The sequence below is a fragment of the Colletotrichum fructicola genome (genome assembly GCF_000319635.2).
Source record: "Colletotrichum fructicola Nara gc5 chromosome Unknown KSG_Nara_v1_contig04, whole genome shotgun sequence".
Classification (NCBI taxonomy): Eukaryota; Fungi; Ascomycota; class Sordariomycetes; order Glomerellales; family Glomerellaceae; genus Colletotrichum; species Colletotrichum fructicola.
The window spans coordinates 4,282,704-4,301,778 of NW_027094054.1; the positions used below are offsets into that span (position 1 = coordinate 4,282,704).

The 19,075-nt window shown below is 53.0% G+C and overlaps 9 protein-coding genes across 9 annotated transcripts; 4 read left to right on the forward strand and 5 right to left on the reverse strand.

Moving 5' to 3' along the window:
• Positions 1-818: 818 nt before the first annotated feature.
• On the forward strand, positions 819-1,646 carry CGGC5_v007986 (uncharacterized protein; the record flags this gene model as incomplete). The annotated part of the gene is made up of 1 exon (XM_032021047.1): positions 819-1,646. The coding sequence occupies one exon, from the start codon at positions 819-821 to the stop codon at positions 1,644-1,646; it is 828 nt and encodes a 275-aa protein (XP_031881972.1).
• Positions 1,647-2,018: 372 nt separating this feature from the next.
• On the reverse strand, positions 2,019-3,302 carry CGGC5_v007987 (uncharacterized protein; the record flags this gene model as incomplete). The annotated part of the gene is made up of 3 exons (XM_032021048.2): positions 2,019-2,918; positions 2,967-3,023; positions 3,246-3,302. The coding sequence occupies 3 exons, from the start codon at positions 3,300-3,302 to the stop codon at positions 2,019-2,021; spliced, it is 1,014 nt and encodes a 337-aa protein (XP_031881973.2).
• Positions 3,303-3,462: 160 nt separating this feature from the next.
• On the forward strand, positions 3,463-4,305 carry CGGC5_v007988 (uncharacterized protein; the record flags this gene model as incomplete). The annotated part of the gene is made up of 1 exon (XM_032021049.1): positions 3,463-4,305. The coding sequence occupies one exon, from the start codon at positions 3,463-3,465 to the stop codon at positions 4,303-4,305; it is 843 nt and encodes a 280-aa protein (XP_031881970.1).
• An 826-nt stretch (positions 4,306-5,131) lies between these two features.
• Positions 5,132-6,049, forward strand: CGGC5_v007989 (uncharacterized protein; the record flags this gene model as incomplete). The annotated part of the gene is made up of 1 exon (XM_032021050.1): positions 5,132-6,049. The coding sequence occupies one exon, from the start codon at positions 5,132-5,134 to the stop codon at positions 6,047-6,049; it is 918 nt and encodes a 305-aa protein (XP_031881971.1).
• A 1,140-nt stretch (positions 6,050-7,189) lies between these two features.
• CGGC5_v007990 (uncharacterized protein) lies at positions 7,190-7,515 on the forward strand (the record flags this gene model as incomplete). Its single annotated transcript, XM_032021051.1, has 2 exons — positions 7,190-7,369; positions 7,450-7,515. 2 exons carry the CDS (start codon positions 7,190-7,192, stop codon positions 7,513-7,515), a joined length of 246 nt encoding a protein of 81 aa, XP_031881965.1.
• Positions 7,516-8,016: 501 nt separating this feature from the next.
• Positions 8,017-8,904, reverse strand: CGGC5_v007991 (uncharacterized protein; the record flags this gene model as incomplete). The annotated part of the gene is made up of 1 exon (XM_032021052.1): positions 8,017-8,904. One exon carries the CDS (start codon positions 8,902-8,904, stop codon positions 8,017-8,019), a length of 888 nt encoding a protein of 295 aa, XP_031881966.1.
• Positions 8,905-8,934: 30 nt separating this feature from the next.
• On the reverse strand, positions 8,935-11,950 carry CGGC5_v007992 (uncharacterized protein; the record flags this gene model as incomplete). The annotated part of the gene is made up of 8 exons (XM_066151944.1): positions 8,935-8,960; positions 9,057-9,136; positions 9,707-10,452; positions 10,510-10,556; positions 10,611-10,743; positions 10,785-10,807; positions 10,904-10,962; positions 11,073-11,950. 8 exons carry the CDS (start codon positions 11,948-11,950, stop codon positions 8,935-8,937), a joined length of 1,992 nt encoding a protein of 663 aa, XP_066008854.1.
• A 2,203-nt stretch (positions 11,951-14,153) lies between these two features.
• Positions 14,154-15,969, reverse strand: CGGC5_v007993 (uncharacterized protein; the record flags this gene model as incomplete). The annotated part of the gene is made up of 2 exons (XM_032021056.1): positions 14,154-14,662; positions 14,742-15,969. The coding sequence occupies 2 exons, from the start codon at positions 15,967-15,969 to the stop codon at positions 14,154-14,156; spliced, it is 1,737 nt and encodes a 578-aa protein (XP_031882082.1).
• Positions 15,970-16,222: 253 nt separating this feature from the next.
• TNA1 (High-affinity nicotinic acid transporter) lies at positions 16,223-17,886 on the reverse strand (the record flags this gene model as incomplete). Its single annotated transcript, XM_066151945.1, has 5 exons — positions 16,223-16,551; positions 16,603-17,093; positions 17,141-17,257; positions 17,330-17,710; positions 17,762-17,886. 5 exons carry the CDS (start codon positions 17,884-17,886, stop codon positions 16,223-16,225), a joined length of 1,443 nt encoding a protein of 480 aa, XP_066008855.1.
• Positions 17,887-19,075: the final 1,189 nt, after the last annotated feature.

Below are 19,075 nucleotides of genomic sequence, written 5' to 3' on the forward strand. Positions count from 1 at the left end.
TATCTTCTCGCCGCATGTGCGACCTAGACGGTGGAATAACCAGAGGTAGCCTGCAGAGTCTTCAGCGCACACAGCGGGACAGCAACACCAAGGTGCATAGAGAGTTAATCACAGAAGGTGAGTTGTCCCCTCCATTAACTTCTGGCAACCCATGAATATACAAGATTCTGTCACATTCATCATTGTTTCTGGCTTCGTTGTCGGTCACTTGCGCTGTTGTCAGCCTCTGGCATGGTCGCCGGTCTCAGGCATGGTCGTTGGTCTCTAGCGTGGTCGCCTTTCTCCAAGGCACCTTCTCCATCCTGCCCTTCTTCTCTCCTTCCCCCTGGAGTGCCTCCTGCCTCGACTCTCCAAGAATCTCAACCTCGAATGGGATATAAATAGAGCTGCGGCACATCACATTCACACACAAACTTCTCTCCTCCAACTACACAATCTTGCTTCACATTCTACTTCAAACGAGCACTGAGCGAGGGCGCAAAGGTTGGGCCCCACGAACACTCAAATTCCTATCGTTTCGACGATACAACTTTTTCTACAAGACCCATCTCTGAATCGCGCCTCCTACACTGAAACGAACGAAAGGACCTCTCTTCGTCCTATCCAAAGTCTTCTTTGTGAACTTCAGCCCTCCGCACCACAAGCTGATCTCACATTCATCGCGCCTGCCGCTCCAGATAATCAATCACACTATCGAACGATCTCTTTGAGTCACCGCGCTAAATTTTCACCGCTGTTATTTTCACTCACATTCCTTTCATTACAACACATCTCATTCATCATACACCAACCCACCTCTCATCAGATCGACCTTCACAATGGCCACAGCCACAGGAACCCCTCCCTCGTCCATCTCCACGATCTTCAGAAAACTCCCTTATGAGCTAATTCTCATGATCGCTGACGAGCTGATTTCGTCTACCACATCAAGCCTGGAGCCTCAACACTTCGAGTTCTACAGCCACGCACAGACGCTTCAAGTTGTACGTCGCGTCTTTTGTTCTAGAGGGCGGGGAGACTCTGTGGCTTTGGCAAAGGAGCGATATCTTCAGATTCGCACTATCCTCCAAATCAACCACAGAATACGAAGGGCTGCTCGCAAAGCCTACCTACCTCTCGCAGAGAACAACCAGAAGGAATGGGTTTGCCTTGAGAAGGACGTCTTTGTCCTCGACAAACACATGCTGCAGCCAGCTGAAACCTTTCAGCACCTGACACCTCACAATCGTCATGTCCTTCAGAACTTGCGGAACATCGTTCTCGCACCCTACGACGCCCACTTCTTGAGAACTGGAGTTGGCTCCCGTGGCCTCCAACTGATGGGGAGTGTGACCTCCATCGGCCTCATCAACGCTGCTTTCGAAGGGCTTGCTGACGCCAGAAAGCGTCGTCTCGAGGACGGTAACCCTCTCGGCCTAATAGTCCCGCTGTCGGAGGTCATACAAGATGCGCACCCGTCAGTTAGTGGAATACCTTCTTTGAGGGAGTTGGACACTTCTCTTTCACACGTCCTGAGAAGATTGAAGAGCAAGAATGTCAGCATCTTCATACAGATGTGGTGCCACAACATATTCGAACAACGCAACAAAGAGAACAGCTTTGAGATAATCAACTGCCCTGATGAGATCAAAGTATGGTTATCATAGGCTATGGACGGGGTCTGGAATTTCAAGTGGTGGATAGGGCGTTTTCACAGACTACAGACCGGGAGGTTCAGGAACAGCGAGTGGTGGTTAAGGGGGAGTTTCATTGCATTTTCTAGCTTTTCATTTTCGATCGCACACTTGGGACATTAGAGCATAATAGATATCAGGAGCACATATCACGGTTATAGTACCGGTCTTTTCTTTTTGTCGAGCCACTGCACAATGTTGATTGTTGTGTTTGACGTCCTCCTTGCTGTATAGAACTCCCCGTTTGGCCAAAAGCACTTCCTTCTTCCAAATCCATTGATCAGCCAAGCGCGACGATGAGCCGCCAGAAGACACCATCAAAATCTGCCTCCCTTCCTTCTCTCTTCAACCCTCAGTCTGAACCATGAACTTGCAGTAGTTGCACTCGCTGGGGAGCAGCTTCATGGCAACACCATCCTTGGTACCGACAATCTCGATGAGCAATCTCTCAACCTCACCGCGGAAGCCGTAGACGCGGACGCCCTTATTCTTCAAGGGCCGAAAGACAGCGTTGAACCCAGCCCCATGGGTGACGTTCCAGATCGCCAGGGCGGGGAACATCTCGTAGTCGATGGGCATAAGACCCTCCTTCAAGTCGCGTCCTCGGCAGGGAGGCTGGAAGCTTCTGACGTCCATGATGACGTCCTTCATATTCGGCAGGGTCGAGAGAGCCGCGACGCTAGAGGCGTTATCATCGGACCAGAAGCACGACGAGGGCGTGGCAACGCGCTGGATGGACTGGATCAGGGCGGCGGCCGGCGGGGTCGGAAGCATCATGGCCTGTCTGAAGTACTCCTCCTCCTCGATGGGGAAGGAGTCCGGGTCGGCGGCAAAGCAGGGGATGAAGACGTCGTTCTCGGGGCGGATCCAGACGTCGACGGGCATCTGGCGATTGTGGGAGGGGGCGCAAATGAACTTGCGATGGACCATGGCGCGTGTAGCCTGGTTGATCTGCGAGGGCAAGCGGATGCGCTCGAAGCGATCCTGCAAGTTGGGGCGTTGGCGGAGGCGGGGCAGCTCATCCCAGACAGCAAGCTTGGTAGGAGAGGCGAAGTCGTAGTAGAGGGTCCACACCTTGACGAGTGTGCAGGCCTCGGCCTCGGTGATGAGGATGTCCACGATGTTGAGAAAGACATCGTAGGGGAGGGAAGCTGGACCGGTTTTGCCGCGGGCTGTCTTCTGGAGAGACATGGTTGTGGCAATTTCGCTCTTGCTGAGTTGAGATGGAGGAGGAAACGTCTGATTCTGTTTTTGTCAGAAAAAATGAGAGAAAGATGTGGAGAGGTGACTGACGAACGGATGCCAGATGGAGGGTGGGAGCCTTGAGATGCTGCCCCGACTTCTCGAGTGCTGTGGATGCTCGCCTTGGTTGACGCAGGTGAATGTGAGAGGTGAAGCGCAGCAGCGACGGCACTGAAATTTCTTTGGAAGAAACTACCTGCTGTGACTGCTGCAATTTAGAAGTGTCTAGGCAGGTGAGTGGGATTTACCGGATTTGAGATTTAAAAAGCAATCGCTTTCTTTTTTTCTTGTTTGTGGGGGTCTAGTTTGTTTGCTTCGTTGGCGATGCACCTTCCCGGACCTTCCCGGTAACGGGTCCATCGATGCCATGGACTTAGATGGAATCATGGTGAAAACTCGGTCTGCAGGCATCTAGACCCATTACTCATTGCGGATGATATATGGAAAAAGCCAAGCAAGCCATTTTTCCGCGACAGTTTTGAAGAGTTCATTCTTTCTTCCTCCCAACCTCATCGAGGGTCAAACACCATACCCAAACATCGCAACCATGGCACCCGAGATGTCGAGCGAACGCGGCGTTCCATACGAGATCTTCCTCGGCATCATCGATATGCTCATCTCTGAAGCCGCAGCACGTGCAACTCCTTACAAATTCTCGCTCACATACATGTACGAGTCCCCAACCAAAACCGCAATCAACCCATTTCCGCCTCCCCTATCTCCTAATGCCTCGATTGGCCCGGAGGAAATCACGAGAGCACGCTTTTACGACATTTGTCTGGCTTCCCAGATCAACCGCAAGACACGAGGCCTAGTTCACAAGACTTTCCGCCGAATTCCGATGGACTCTTACCCCTTCATTAACGCCTGGATTCTTCCTGAAATCGACGACTTCATCCCGCTCAACTTGAGAGACATTGAATACGATTACCTTGACCAAGGGTACGATCAAGCAATCTTCCTGCCTACTCCATCGGGACACGTCGCGCTGGAAGCCATCGAACGCATCAATCTTCCTGCGTGGGAGTATTTCAAACCTTCAAACGCCATCCGTGTGGCCACACTTCTTGCCCTTCCCAACCTGAAGCAGATCTCGGTTGAAATTGGCGGCATCGATCCTCAACAAGGCTTCGGCAATGTCCACCATGGAATCAGACCACTTGACGAGAAGAGGTTTTACTCACTCGCCAAGTGGATGCGCGACGTTCCCCAACTTCGAGGTTTGTGGGCCCCTTTCAAAAAGAAGGGTGTGAAGCTGTACGCGGAAACAAGTTTCACCGGCATCATGCTCATGGAGCTATATCCCGCCAAGAAGAAGATGAATGCTCGATACCTGCGACCGAACTGCGACTGCAATGAGTGCAGGGCAATCCAGAAAACGGCGCCTTGAAGATGGGGGAGACCGATGGGGTTGCGGCCAAGTCGTGCCACTAAACTTGAAGATGAGAAGACTTAGGATTCCAGGCTCAACGAGGGCATCCCCAGGGGGAAGGATACGTCAATGAGCTGGTGGTTCTGGTTTTATGGACATGGATCAGATGGGCCCCATATGTACAGGCGTGGATCTTCCGACTTTCAGAATGTCCATCTGGGTGAATATGAATGAATCTCAACATTAGCTTCTCGCGTTGAAGGCGTGAGGGACCCAGACGCTCCTTCCTCCAAATCGCACAAAACCCATCTCGTAAAACTTTTCTTTGCCAGAACGGCACCCTGTGTTTATCTAATCGATAAAGGTTGAGCATTTCCATTAGATGTGAATATCGTCGGATAGTTCCTTCTAGCAGCCCGGACACCTTAGTTGTGGTTATCGGTAGGGATTATTTATCATATCTGTCTGCTGCCCTCGTCTGTTGTCCTCGTCTTTGTCCCTGCTCCTTGCTCTGGGTGCCGTCGCTGTTGCTTGGTGTTGTCACACTCGCCCTCGTCCTTTGCCCTCGTCTCTCGCCCTCGTCTCTCGCCCTCGTCTCTCGCCCTCGTCTGCCACTCTCGTCCATCGTCTTCGTCCCCCCCTCCTAACAGCCTGCCTGACCTTTTAGGTAACTTCAGACGCCCTCATCCGTCATTTGAAATTTCTCGCTTCTTTGCGTCAACAGGTCTAAGCAAGGCTTCTTGCTCACACCATTGCCGCCATCACCGTCAGAATTGTCGTCGTCGTCGTTGTCGCCTACCGCTTCTACTGCCCTGCGCTACAGCCCTGCGGGTTCTCATCCACCATGGCTTCCCAGTCAAAGTCGTCGTCATCCTCCGTCCTTCCGTATGAGGTGTTACTCATCATAGTTGAATACCTCATCGCCGGTGTCGAGGCAAGACAGAACGGCGAGATCGCATGGATCTATTTTCGACATGATGTTCCTTGCAAGCTTGCTGTGAGCGACCACGACCGACAGGGCCGCCCCTTCGCTGAAGCGATGAAAAACCGGTATTCAGATCTCCGCCTGCCCTCGCAGATCAACCAAAAGAGCCGGAAGATGGTTAACCAGACCTTTCGACCGGTTCCTATGTTTCACCGCGACAACTTCATTGACGACACCCAGGGCCCGATCCTGCCCGTCAGCGCTCTCATCTTGCCAGAAGTCGACGCCTTCATCCCTTACCATGCTGGGCGCCAGCCCGAATACACTTACCGAGAGGACTATTTTAATCAGACGATGCACCTGCCCAGCCCGAAGTCGCATGCCATCCTCGACTTGATACAAATCATACACATATCCAGCATCACCTCCCTCAACTCCTACAACAAAGAGGCACTCGACGCACTCCTCGCCCTTCCCAATCTCAGAAACATCACGGTCGACATTGGCATCTTCAGAGCAGACCTGGAAGACATCGAAACCTTTCACGGCGGACTTCAACCTCTCCTCTCGTATGACGAGCTTTTCCCTTACCTGCGATTCTGGGACCTGGAACGGAACCTTTATTCCATCTGGAGCCAATTGGAGAATAAGGGCATCAAGCTTTACGGAACAATCGAACTCGAAGGTCGGCCCAAACAGTGCGTCGTGGAGATTTTCCCCTCGGCGGATGGTGATCGGGTCCACTATGTCAACGCCAACTGCCCATGCTGCCCCGGAGTGCCCATGTCGGAAAGAAGAAAGATGCCCTTTGAGTTGAGGGCGGAGCTGGGCGAATAGCGGCACAGATAGAGACAAGACTAAAGAGGACCGTGACCAGAGAAGCTAGGCACAGAGAGGCCAGATCAAGAGAAAAAGCCCAGAGACAGAGAAATGGGATGGATATGAAGAACGGATCCAGAAGGTTTGATGCACGATAAGAACTGGGAATGGAAACAGATTACCAACTTAGATTAAAGAGCCAAGTTACACCCATGGCATGACAGCGCCAACTGTTGCCGAGGCCCGAGACGGCCCTCGCCGGAGGAAACACACTCGACGGCCGAGTTGGGGACGGAGTCGGAATATTCAAGTTGCAAACATAGTCAGACTTAGGAAGACTCGAGGAGAAAATCAGGGCAAAACTTGATTGCGAAACTTGGGGCTAGACCGAGGCAACGGATAGATATAAATGACAAAACAACAGGTTTGCAATAAGGGGCAGAAACACAGACATATTGCAGTGACATAGAACAAAGTTAAGAAACGCAACCAAGTCACATTCAACTCAGTAACTTTCCCGAGGGTTGCATTCTCACCTACCAATAGTTTCAGAGATGAACCACGGTCTTGGCACCGCGTGGTAGGTAGTCGACGCTCACACTCCCGTCCGGGTCGGATCAGTAAACACTATGGAAAGCTCCGCCTCCCGCTGCACCGAGCATCACACACATTAAATTCGGCCAAGCCGAGCATGACACCGACCGCTTGGCACTAGGAAGTTCTCTTGCGTTGCCGAGAGTGCCGGAGTCAGGCGACGGGGGCGATCTCAATAGCTCTGGTGCTCTTCATGACTCGGGCAGGGGTTAAAAATAATAGCATCGAGTTTGACCACGCAGTCTCATGCTCAAACTCTAAACTCCTCAGTGACGGGCCTCGCGGCATGCTATGCAATAGAATCATCGCAACAGATTGATTGATCCCACCGGGGCGGTCCACATCAATCTATCCATGCGGGAAGTGGAGGTGCCAAGTAAGTCATATGGCAAGAAGCGACTCAATACAAAAGTCGGCGACATTTCTTCCCACGAGGACACCGCACCCTAGCCCACGCCCTTCTACATACCCCCCGAACAACTCTCTTTAATTGATCCTGCCGCAAAACTCTCTTCAAACGTCAAAAAAAGAAGACCACAAACACAAACACGACTCAACAACAATATGCGCTCCTTTGTTTTCGTCACGATCGCCGCCCTTGCCATCGGCCAGGCCGCGGCTCAGATGCCGGCTCGCGTCCAGCCTCTCGCCCCCCGCCAGAGTGTCGAGTCTGACTGCAACACCGTGCCCGAGTGCGGCAAAGGCAACCTTGGCGCGACTTGCCAGGTGACCTGCATCGACAACGTAAGTAAACACCGGCTTCAATTCTCTGCTCAAAAGAAACTTTCGTCGCTGACCTGTCACCTGTCTGGTCGGGGATGTAGCCTGGAGGCGAGCGCAAGAAAACCGGCGTCTGCAAGGATGGCACTTTTGGCATCAGCTGCTACTAGGAGACGTCAGGTCAGATGTTGGCCTAGGTGTTGGACATCAGAGGTCTCTACTTTCGAATTAAGCATCGACATATTGGGAGGATCAGCATGAATGTTATACATATATATCCAGTGAGCGAACATTGTAGCAGTTGAGAATTGATATCTTTCAGTTGCACAGGCGTGTTCTGCGAGTGACTGGACCTGTCATGCTGGGAGGGCTCTGATAATAAGCTTCGTCCGTCCTACTACTTTGCCTCATGCCACGGGAGGTTCATCGCATGTCCATCCAACTCTACTCACGTGAGTCATTGTCAAATGCACGTCTCAAACCCTGAATTGTGATACTGAAGATGATCTTGATTTCCTATGACAGCGTTCATCCTCTTTTCAGGCAAATGCCAAGAAAGGCACAACCAGTCCGAGTCTTTGCCCCCAGATGCGAGCATTACGTGATCTGTTCTTCCCGGTAAAAGCCCTTTGTCCTCAGTTACCCCCTCCTGTGGTTCAAAGTGCGAGCGACTAAACCATCTCCAACGCCTCCTCCGCAATGGACTCATCCTGGGCCGGGCGAGGCTTGCCCGGGGGGTAGAGAATAGCCGTAACGTCGCCTTCCTTAGGAATCAACTCCATCACCTTCTCGAAATCCGCATTGCCGGCTCCGTAGAGCTTGATGCCTCTCTTCTCGTAGGGGCGCCACGTCTTGTGCAGGGAATAGGCCGTGCCGGTAGTCCACAGGTCCTGGAGGTCGGGGAACGTGTCCTGGTCGACCATGATCAGGCCGCTGTCGAGGTAAGCGTCCTCGAAGTGCTTCTTGTTGTACCGGCCGATGCTGACGAAGACGTCTCGAAGGTTCGGCAGCTCTGCAAAGTGCGCCATGATGTTGTGGTAGCTCTTGTCCAAGCACGCCAGGCTGGGAAGGTAGAGGTGCTGCACGTGCTGGAGCATGGCGTAGCCCGCAGGCGTGGGCTTGGAGATGGCTTGGACGAAGCCGGCGATATTCTCAGGCTCCACCAGCCGGGTGATCAAGGGCATCACCATGACCTTGTCGAGGTGGGGGATAACCCAGGCCTCCACGGTGGCGAGCGCGTCATTGTAAGGCAAGGCGAGCGGGACGCGAACGAACTTTTTGTGCACGAGGGCGCGCGTCTTGGTGTTGACCTGGGAGGCGAGCATGATGGAGCGGAAGCGGGTCTTCAATGGATAAAGCGGCTGGTTTCTGGCCTCGTCTTCGTCTTGAGAGAGGATGAAGGCGAGCTTGGAGGGGACGCGATGCTGGTAGTACATCCAAAAGGAGAGGGATTCCTGGCAGGCTTCGGCCTTGGCGATGAGGGTGTCCACGACGAGAAGGAAGACTTCGCAGGGGACGGGGCCCCGACTGTTTTCAACAGGCTTGCTGAGAACAGGCATTCTGGCGGGTGTCGATAGCGTTGGCCCAAGTCAGAGGTAGGTTGGAGAAGGATTGTCTAGAGCAACTGTGTTAGAAGAAACACGCGACAATGGGTTTTGAACGAAAGATCCTAACAAGAGACCGGATTGATGAAATGTGATTATAAACTCACCTGTCAGACCGAACAAGCTTCCTCGAGGAGCTACGGAGCTGGTGTTGCTGAAGCGAGGAAGACGCTTGGCCGGTTTTTGGCTGTGCGCGTTGAGAAATATTTGCGCTTGTTAACTTGAGAGGTAAAGAAATTTTCCCGCTGGCGAAAGAGAGCAGCTTGTGCAAGTTCAAAGGGAAGGAACCAGAGGCCCAGTCTCATGCGCCTTCCCATTGAAATCAGTTTTCACCTTCATCTCTGAACAAACGGATTTGCCGAGGGCCGCCCACATCAAGCAAATATGCCTCCGTTTGACACCTCACATCAGGGCGTAAAAGAAATAATATGTGCGCACCACATCCTTATTCAAAGGTCTGAATAAGAGCTCACATGCCATATGTGATGTGGACTTCATGTCTGTCAAAGTTGTTGTGCTGTCTGGGATGCAAAATGCGTCTTGATTATTACACTTGCCCATATGTTCACGCCCCAGCCACAGGTGCCCTCGATAAACCAACCTCCATGCTGGAGTCCGTACGTCTCCATGTTTCTTCCGGTCTTCCAATCATATGTCGCACGTGCAAATAGGATTAATTAGTCTGCTTCGCAACCCATCCGCAGTGGGCACCAACTCCAGCTTTCTCCTCTCCGCGCTTCCTCCCATTCCCACAAACACTTTGATGCCCCTCTCCTCCGCTCGCCAACAGAAGTATTCTAGTGCCTGGCGATGCCAACCCGTCCACCTCCCTATTGTCGGGAAGAAGTAGCCGCTCAGCGGTATGAGCTCGTCACTGGGATGGGGGTGGTCGATTTCGGGATATCGATAGCTTGCACTTGTGATGACAACTTCGGAGTTCAACGTTATCTCTCTGATGCTGGGGAGTGCCAATATTGAATCGACGTCGGCTTCGTATTCTTCCATCAGAAAGTCTCGTGGAAAGCCTTGAATGTTGACGAGGGATTGGACTAAAACCCGGTCCTGAGCTAATGGGTACTGTAGAGCCTGTCTGAATTGAATGCAATCGCTCGGCATGGTGCACAATATAGGATTGAAAAGATCCGTTTTTGGATGTACCCATAACGGAGATGCCTTTTTGCTGTATGAATCCCAGATTGTCATGCGCGGAAACTTGCGCAGGGCCATGCCACGAGTCTTGCTGTTCACCTGTAGCGCAAGACGTAGTTGTTCAAATCTTCTCTTCCTATTCCGTAGCGTCCATCTCGGATTTGAGAACAAATCGGTGACTTGTACGTCAAGCCGTGACTCAGGCTCAGAACGCGACGACAGGTAGAAACACAGATCCACTGGCTCCGCGGTGACTTCGGCTTCGAGAATGAGAATGTCGACTACGTTGAGGAAGACCTCGAATGGAAGCGAAGGTGCGACTGGACAGGCCGTCATCGCAGGCGAAAGGATGTGCTATCTTTGTCGTGAAGCTGATTGCGCCCACCTCATCTGCGTGGGGATTGAAGGGACCAAATGTTTTGCGCCGAGGGGAAAAGAGAGGCGATGGCGAGAAAGTTCTACGATTGAGTCAGTCAACTGAGCAAGAACAGTCTGGACGCTTCAGTGCGTACTTGCGACGGTGTCGGGGTTCGGTGAGGCGCGACAAGATGATGGCCAGGGATTTGCGCGTCGTTGTTGCATCAAGCCAGATTGACCTCGGCGACAAACAGAAATATCCCGACAAGGCACAAGAATGTCGGGAGGCTGGGCTGATCAGACGCCATTATCGGCGGATAAAAGTAGACAAAGACGGTGCCGACGCGACTACCTACCCCAAAGGTCAGGCTTTCTTACATGTGGACAAACACTAAAGAAAAACAGGATAGGGGTGATGGGGGCGTGACAGATCCAAGTAAGGACTTACGCGCTACACGGACGAATGAGATTCGCTGACGTCGGTCACGATGGCATCCATGGATATGTCTGACACCGGTCACGATGAATCATACCACCCGGAAGATAAACTTGAGTTACCCGAGTCGTCCAATGCACACGGCGATCCCTTATAGCATCGACATTCGGGATGAACAAACTTCATTCTTGTGCCGGCAGGGGTTTGAATCAACTCGATCGTCTTCCAGAACCAAAAGAATCGCGGGTCGATGCAAAAGATTTTGATGCCCCTTGCACGAGCTTTCTCCGCCCATATTGCGTAATTTTCGTTCGGTTCGTCGTCGTTGAAGTACAGTGCCAGCTCTGGGAAGAGATCTGCGTCAATTGGAAGCAAGTCGGCATGGGAGTGCAGCTTTTTCGGGACCGGTACTGGCTCGAACTCGTCACCGGTGTATCCGATATTGAGATTGATCTCGCGCAGATTTGGCAGGGCGTAAACTGTCTCGAGTTCTGGGACCCAGCCCTCGCCGAAAAAGTAGGGCGGAAAATCGTGGACTACCTCGATGCTCTTGACGAGCTGGGCGTCGAGTGGCGTTGGGCTCTCAATTGCACGCTTGAGATTACCCTGTTCTTCGTCGGCGTCGGTATTGAGATAAAAAAGATCTAACTTTGGACAGACCCAGCCCATGTGTCTCGATCGGGGCCTGGCGGTTCGCATGGGAAAGGGGACAAAGTGCTCGTGGATAAGTCGTCTGGTATGGTGGTTGATCTGCAAGGGCGCGCGAATGCTGCGGAAGCGTCTCATCTGGGTGGAATCGTGCTGCCAGGCGAAGCGGGTGTGAATGAGAATGTCAAGCTTGGAGTCGTGTCTCGCGTCGGAGTACGTGAGAACCATTGCCATCTCGTCGGCTATCTCCACGGCTTGGGTGACGAGGGCTTGTAGGATGGCGAGGACAATTTCCGGCGGCAAAGACTCAGTCATCGATGACCGGCGGATGGTCGGCTGAGGCGCTGTCTTAGGCGACGCATCCCAGGCGATGCTTGAATTGCTTGACTGATCGGAGTCGTAGTAGTCCATGATGTGTGGGCGCGGCACTGCAGGAGGATGAGGAACAGCGATCGAGGGCAAGGTGCGGGAAGGCAAGTGGTTTATCCTTTTGCATTGATATCTCGGATGTGAAAAAGCACTTTCCAATCATGCGCGGGCCGAGAGGCAGAGAAATGATACGTGAAGTGAATGACGATCCTTCCAGTGGTGGACTGAGACATAGATTCAAAATCCGCATTCAGCGATGTGAAGCCTGACGACAAATGCAAACAGTCAGCGCGGGGAACTTGAATACCTATGCCGGTGATACTTCCGAGAACGTTTTGGGCCTCCATTCTATCAACGTCGCTCAGTTCGTTTCTGGTGGAGGTGTAATGTTCGTGGATGAAGTAGTCAAGGATGTTGCGATGTCAGCCCAGCGGCGTAGGCACATGCTGTTCCGATAGTAATCCAGTCATCGAGGTAAGACCTGTTGGCTCGTAGAATAATGCGTTGCGACCGACATCTTCGAGTCTGTCTGGTGACTGGAGTTACCGGTATCCATCGAAAGTTAGATCGCGAAGCTGGATCTCGCATCGATGTGTTCTTTGCTCTGCATGTCGTCCGTATTTCGCGCTGGGTCAAAGGCGGGCAGCCTCGGAATGGCCTTGATATCTCATGTTCCACAAGATGCCGTATTGGACAGGCCAAGCCAGGTCCAACCCTTGCTTGTGCAACCGCAATGCTGCAGCCTCTTTGTTGCCTCTCAAGTTGCTCGAGATAAATGAGATGGTGCGTTGAATGAGGCGGTGACGGGTAGCTGCATGGAAGGCAACCGCGGCAAGGAGCTCCTTTTGGGGGGCTCGCAGTTTCCTCGCGAGAAGGAGGAGTTGGGAAAGTCCTTCCTTCCTCTTCTGTTGTACCATCCCATGCTGGGCGCTTCTCATTTTCTCACCACCAGCAACTACTGAAAAAGAGTGGTCTTGCTCTCCCGAACTTTGCAGCGACTTATTGTCCAAGAACATTTCGTAGGTCAATTAAATGGCCAATTTCCAAGCCCACGGCTGACCGTCGATACGTTACAGATCGCCGCACTTTTGACTTCAAGCGAAATCACCAAGCCATGTGTATTTGGTGGGCTTGCTTCGGAGACGACTGGGAGGAAGACGACTGGTGGCCTTGGAACCTCTTTTGGCATCAGACTTCTATGCAGTACGCGGTGCAACGCCAATTGGAGTGGGACAGTGACCATCACCGCCATCATGGAGACACCAACAACTCTGACGACGATCATGACGACCATGAACACCACGACGACGATAACGACGATAACGACGACGACGATAGCGACAGCGACGACAGCGACTAGCTGTACGGTGAATGCACACATGTCTCCTCAAGCCACCTCCCAAAACGCATCAGAATCACAGTGTTGCCGATGCAAGGCGCGGGCAACGAAACCAGGTAGTAAAGACACCGTGATGTCTGGAATCACCTTTCAATCCTCCAAAACGCTCTGCCCCAAAGGATAAAGACGAGCACCTGCGCATTTGCAAAGCATTCCGCCTAATTTTGTTCTTCAATTGCCTCTCAGGACAGATGGCCCGGCGGATATTTTCTTGCCCACCACTCGACATGTGCCACTTTCGGAAATGCATCTGGGTCATATTCAGTATTGGCAAGTTCCAGCCAGATGTCGCTTCGCCCACAACGTTCTGGAGATGCCCGTTGAGTAGAATGTTGTTCGCTACATGCTCGAAAACTCTCTGCGGCTTTCGCCGGTGGAGTTTATGCGCACTATCACTGGCTTCGATTTCGGCGTCTTCCAATGGAGACATGCCATGATCATTAACATACTTTCACGCCTGTCTTTCTTGGAAGAAATTGATGTCGCAATCGATGCTGTCTATCGAGACATGACAGGTCAAACAGCCGAGCATTCGCACGGGAGCCTCCAGGCCTTCGACGAAAACATCTTTTCTGACTTGACCTCTTAGAAGGAGGTCCATGGGTTGGAATTCAGCAAGCTTTTGAGACTACTTGACGAGACTATTGTTGATGGCGAGAAGGCAGTGAAAAAGAAGCCAGTCGACATCATATTGAAGGGGTCACATGGGATCCTCAACATGAAGACTGCGAAGCTGAATGCTACATATTCAGAAACTCGAATGGCGTTTCTCTACTAGGTAGAACAACGGGGAATTTTGACAGGATTTCATTTCGACTTGATTCCTCTATTTCCTTCCAGATGGCTTCACCACGCCCAGTCCATAACGCGACTGTCTTGTGGTGAGGCATGCTCCAATGCATGCATGAAGTTGGTTTCGGGTTTCCAATCATGTTCGCTCCCGATCTCGAATTTGTCTACCTCTGGAAATATCAGAAACGGGACATCCCTGAGGAACTCAGGGTATCCACTGTAGTACCACAAAATCTTATTGTAAGTGGCTGCATAGATTACGACGTGGGCTTGAAGTACTCTTCGATGAAGGAGTTTTCTAGTCTCCCGGCAGACGCTCAAGGGGATCTGCAAAGCTCGGTACCGTTTCTTCTGCGCCAGGGCATTGCGAGGTAGTTCCCTTCGCCGCGTGTAAAATCTGACGGAAAGGCGATCGCTACATGGTGACGGGTCCAAGAAGGAGAAGCCGCGCGAGCGGAGCTTCAGACGAATAGGCTCGTCGGATGAAAGGGAGGACAACACCTCGTCGATGAGAAGCCCGAAGATATGAATGGTGATGTCCCAGGGGATGTAAGGCATTGTGTCTGAGACGTAAATGATCAGCCCACCGATCCTTTGGGGCTTCGTCGGCATTGCAATTGGCTGTTGTGGTCGTCTACTGACCTCTTGGCTTTAAGCTTCGCTCCCGGATACTGGTCACAGTCTTCGGCACAAGGAATGTACCGCGACGACCACCTTTTGCTACAGGTTTCCCAACAGGGCCGAGCGGATAAAACCCTTTCTGAAAAAAGCCGCATTGAGGAGAACGAAGATCATAGCTGTAGTGGAAGAAGTATCTGAACGCCATGTGATGCGGCACCCACGTCTTGCAGATGCACGGGTTCGTCTTGTAAGCCAGGCGCGGGCCGTCCGGGGATGCCATCAATTCGGCCCACGGCTCCGCTCGTAGAGAGGTCGCAAGCCAGATCTTGACATTGTTTTCTCCGAGCACCCGAGAAAGCTCATAGAAATTGTGCCCCTGAGTCTTGCTCCAGTAACTCAGCCCGTCGGGATCGAGGGGGGTCTCGCACTTGATGTGCTCGAGCTTGTCATGTGAGTGACTTTTGGGAAGTGGCTTAAAGGTGCGAATTGAGGGCGAGTACGGTGCTACAGATCTAGGATCCTCGGCCGTGAGGATGACCTGGATGCTGCGAAGTCTCGGAAACGCCGCCAGTCCTTCGATGAGTGGGCCATATTCCTTGTTGAAATAATGTATATGTCTCAGCGTGATGTTCTGGACGCAGCTGAGAAGCATCGTGTCGGCGGGCCGCGGGTTCTGCAGCGCAAGGAGCAGATCGCAGAATATGCCCCTAACAGCCTCCACTGTAGAGCCCCCCCAGGGAATGTAAAACTTGTCCATCTGGGGACAGATCAGACAGGGAACTGCATCATCAAAGTGACGTTTGCGATCTGTTTCCGTGGGCGGCAATGCTGTAGTCTGGAACTCGAACGGAATGAATATTCGGTGTACCATCTTGCGAGTTTCCTGATTGATACCCAGAGGAATGCGAAGGAGTCTGTATCGCTTCTGTTGTGTCGCCACGTTGCAGAGAGAGAATTCGAGGCGTCCCGGTTCATCATGATCGCAGTCTGTCCCAGGGGCTTCGAGGCGTACGTAGCCTGGTTCGGGAGCAGCGTTTTTGGCGACCTCGATGCAGCAGACTGCCTGGCCTCTTGTTTCGAGGAAAGCAATGATGTCGTCTATCGTGTGCTGAATAATACGGATGAAAATATCATTGGGAATCGTTTCTGGGCCTGGTCTACCAGAGAGGGCTGGCCGCAGAGATGGTTCTGGGGGCGGCCAAGGGATAATGTTCTCGCGAGGTTTCCGAATTGGCAGAATGATCTCCATGGTGAGGTGATGGTGATGGGAGAAGATTGAAGGAGAGGAATGAGCAATGAACAGTTTACTCGACGGGGCCGAAGGGTAGATATTGTTGAGGGGCGGGGTGCATTCACGTTCGGGAAGTTTGGCTTGGCAGACGCAGTCCTTGTCCTACCCGAGAAGCAACAAACCAACCACTGCAGTCGCAGAAGAAAAGGGAAAGAAGAAGCGAGCGAAGAAATCAACTTCCAACAGCATTGAGTCTGACTGACGGGCTACCTCAGAAAGTATACCTAAACGTCGGATCATCCTGGATCGGAACCCGCTGCACGTCGGCCTTCCTGTTCTGTCGCCTAAAGTACCACCACATCAACGCCACCAACAAGATCAACAAGAACTGCGTCGCGACCGCGCACCACACGCCAGTCCGGTACGTCGGGTACTCCTGCTGCATGAACGTGCACGAGGCGTAGATGCCTCCGATGGCGGCGAAGAGCATCTGCACGCCGCTGGCTACCGAGCGGCGGCTGTTGGAGCGGACGTTGTTGGATTGGAAGGCGATGATGGTCGGGAGGTTGCCGTTGCAGCCGGACACGCCTAGGAAGACACCTGGAAAGAGTCAATGTGTACAGCGGTTATTGGCATGCTGGGCGGTCTTACCAAAGTATCTCACCCCATTGTTGGAATGGTACGCCGTCAGGAGGAGTCCCGTCAGCGTGATGGCCGCGTTGAGAACCATCCACGGCATCCTCAACCGCGTTTTATCCGCGATGTAGGCGACGAGGAGAGTCCAGATGATGCTGAAGAGATACGGCGGGGCGCAGAGGAGGAAGACTACGGCGGTGGAATAGCCGAGCGTGGTGAGGATGATCTGGATGAAGTAGGCAAAGGCGTAGATGGGCGCGGAGCAGCAGAGGAACATGAAGCCGTACACCCACAGCTCCCAGCGCACGACCAGCTTCGTAAACTGTTGCCAGGTCAGGGGGTCTGGTTCCGCGTCGCCTCGGTCGCGCTCCACGCGGTCGAGGATGGTTTCGATCTCCTGCTGGGTGAAGGCGGTGCGTTTTCCGGATGCGAGGAGTTGGTCTGGGAAGGGGAGGGTGAAGATGTATCCGATGAAGGAGAAGCCTACCGTCAGGGCGCCTTCGATGCTGGGGGAGGTCAGTCGGGTTGGAAAGGGAGTGGCATGTTGACTTACATGAAGATCCAACGCCATCCTGCGATACCGTGAGCTCCGTCCAGCTTGATGATGGCGTAGGCGAGGATGTTGCCAAAGGCGGAGATGAAGAGGTTGATCGTATACCAGAGCGCCATTCTGGTCTCAGAGGTCAGTGACGGTGAAGATATGTGCGGCATGAGGGTTGCTTGCCTCTGCTGAACTTCATACCGCTGATACCAACTGCTCAGAAGGTACATGCAACACGGAAGAAACCCGGCCTCGAAAATCCCGATGAGCATCCGACAAGCCACAATCACTCTCCAGTCATTGGCGAACCCCATGCCAAGCATCACTATGCCCCAACTAAAGACCAGACCATTGAGCAGGATCTTCGGGCCGATGGGTCTAAGCGCCAGGGTGGTGGGCAGCTCGAAGAGGAAGTACGTGATGAAGAAGACGAGAAGGGCGATAGAGTAGCGATTTCCGACATCGAATCTGAGATCTTGGTTCATGCCGGCGACACGTGCGTTGGAGAGGTTCACCCGGTCCAGACCGGCGATGGAGTAGAGGATGCCCAGGATGGGGATCAGCCGCCAGTCGACCTTGCGTCTGCACAGTTTGAGCCGGAATCACAATAATGAAGATCGTTGTTACTCTTACCGAACGCGAGCTTCAGCCGTTCTCTGCTCCAGCGAAATTTCACCCCCAACGAAAACATGCTTGCGATCTTTCTCATTCACCATCACATCCGCCTCGTCAACATGTGGCTTCTCCAGCGATGCCATGTCGATCAACTTTAGCCAACATGGACCGATTCGAGCCCTGATCCCAAACCCAGGGGCCCGGGCCCGAGGGGCGTACTTATCCTCGACCCGATCTGCCGGGTACGCATGGCATCGTTGCAGCAGGATCCAAGGCACGGGCAACGTCAACCGAGCCGTCGTCTAGCAAGATCCGCTCCGCGCCCCGACGTCTCGTTGAGGCGTCTCATTGGATACCATGACAAACCTGGAAGGCCATCGAGCCCCAAACCCCGGATTCTGCAAAGACGGAGGGCAAAACCGTCGCGGGGAAGTGGGCCGCGGGCCAAAAGGGAGCCAAGGGACGTGGATGTTGCTGTGCGGCTCACCGGATAAGGTTTTCAGATGGAGCTCCAAATTCCCCTGTAACGCCGACCGGCTTGGCGTGGCCTATTCTTTTTTTCTCCGGTAGGATGACGCCGTTGGTTGACTAATTTGCAGATAGGAATTGGCATTCCGACGATTTCCGCGGTTCCGAGCGTGGTTTGAGATATGGATTCACCCCGCCGCTGGTAATCGCTGATAATTTCGCGGGTCACAGACAATGGCACAAGAAACACCACATTGATTGAACGTACCGAATGAAATTACTAAGCTGATGAGAGATGAACTGCTGCACATGCGAGGCATCTTCACAATCACCTGCATGGCTGTTTCAGCCGTCAGTCGCCTGACTGACATGCTCACTCACCTCACTCCTGCCCCTCCTTCGGCTTCGGGATGACGGGAGGTGTGGTTTCGCCGAAAAGCTGATGTGAGACGGCGCGTGAGCGAGAGCGTGGGAAAACAACACTGTGGAGGGATCCATCTCCGTTGATCGGAGCCGAGAGCGGAGATGACACTTCCGACGACCCACTCTACCCGGGAAGCCCTGTGCGATGGATGCACCTTCCATCCAGAACCGGATTAGGAACGGCTGGCCAAAGCTCGGGCCACCGACGTCGATATGGCTTATCGCCTCTGATTTTTTTTTTCCTTCTTTTTTTCCCTCTGTCCCTGTGCACCTTGCCAGGTTCATCCTTCCATGCACATCAGACTCGGCGACTCATCATCGGCCGAACACTGTCAATTGAACGATCACGGCGCACGCACTGTGACTGCATCTCCCCAGACGAATGACCTGCTTGCTTCTCAACTCTCTACCGCAACTGCCGTCGGCGTGGCTTGCCAAGGA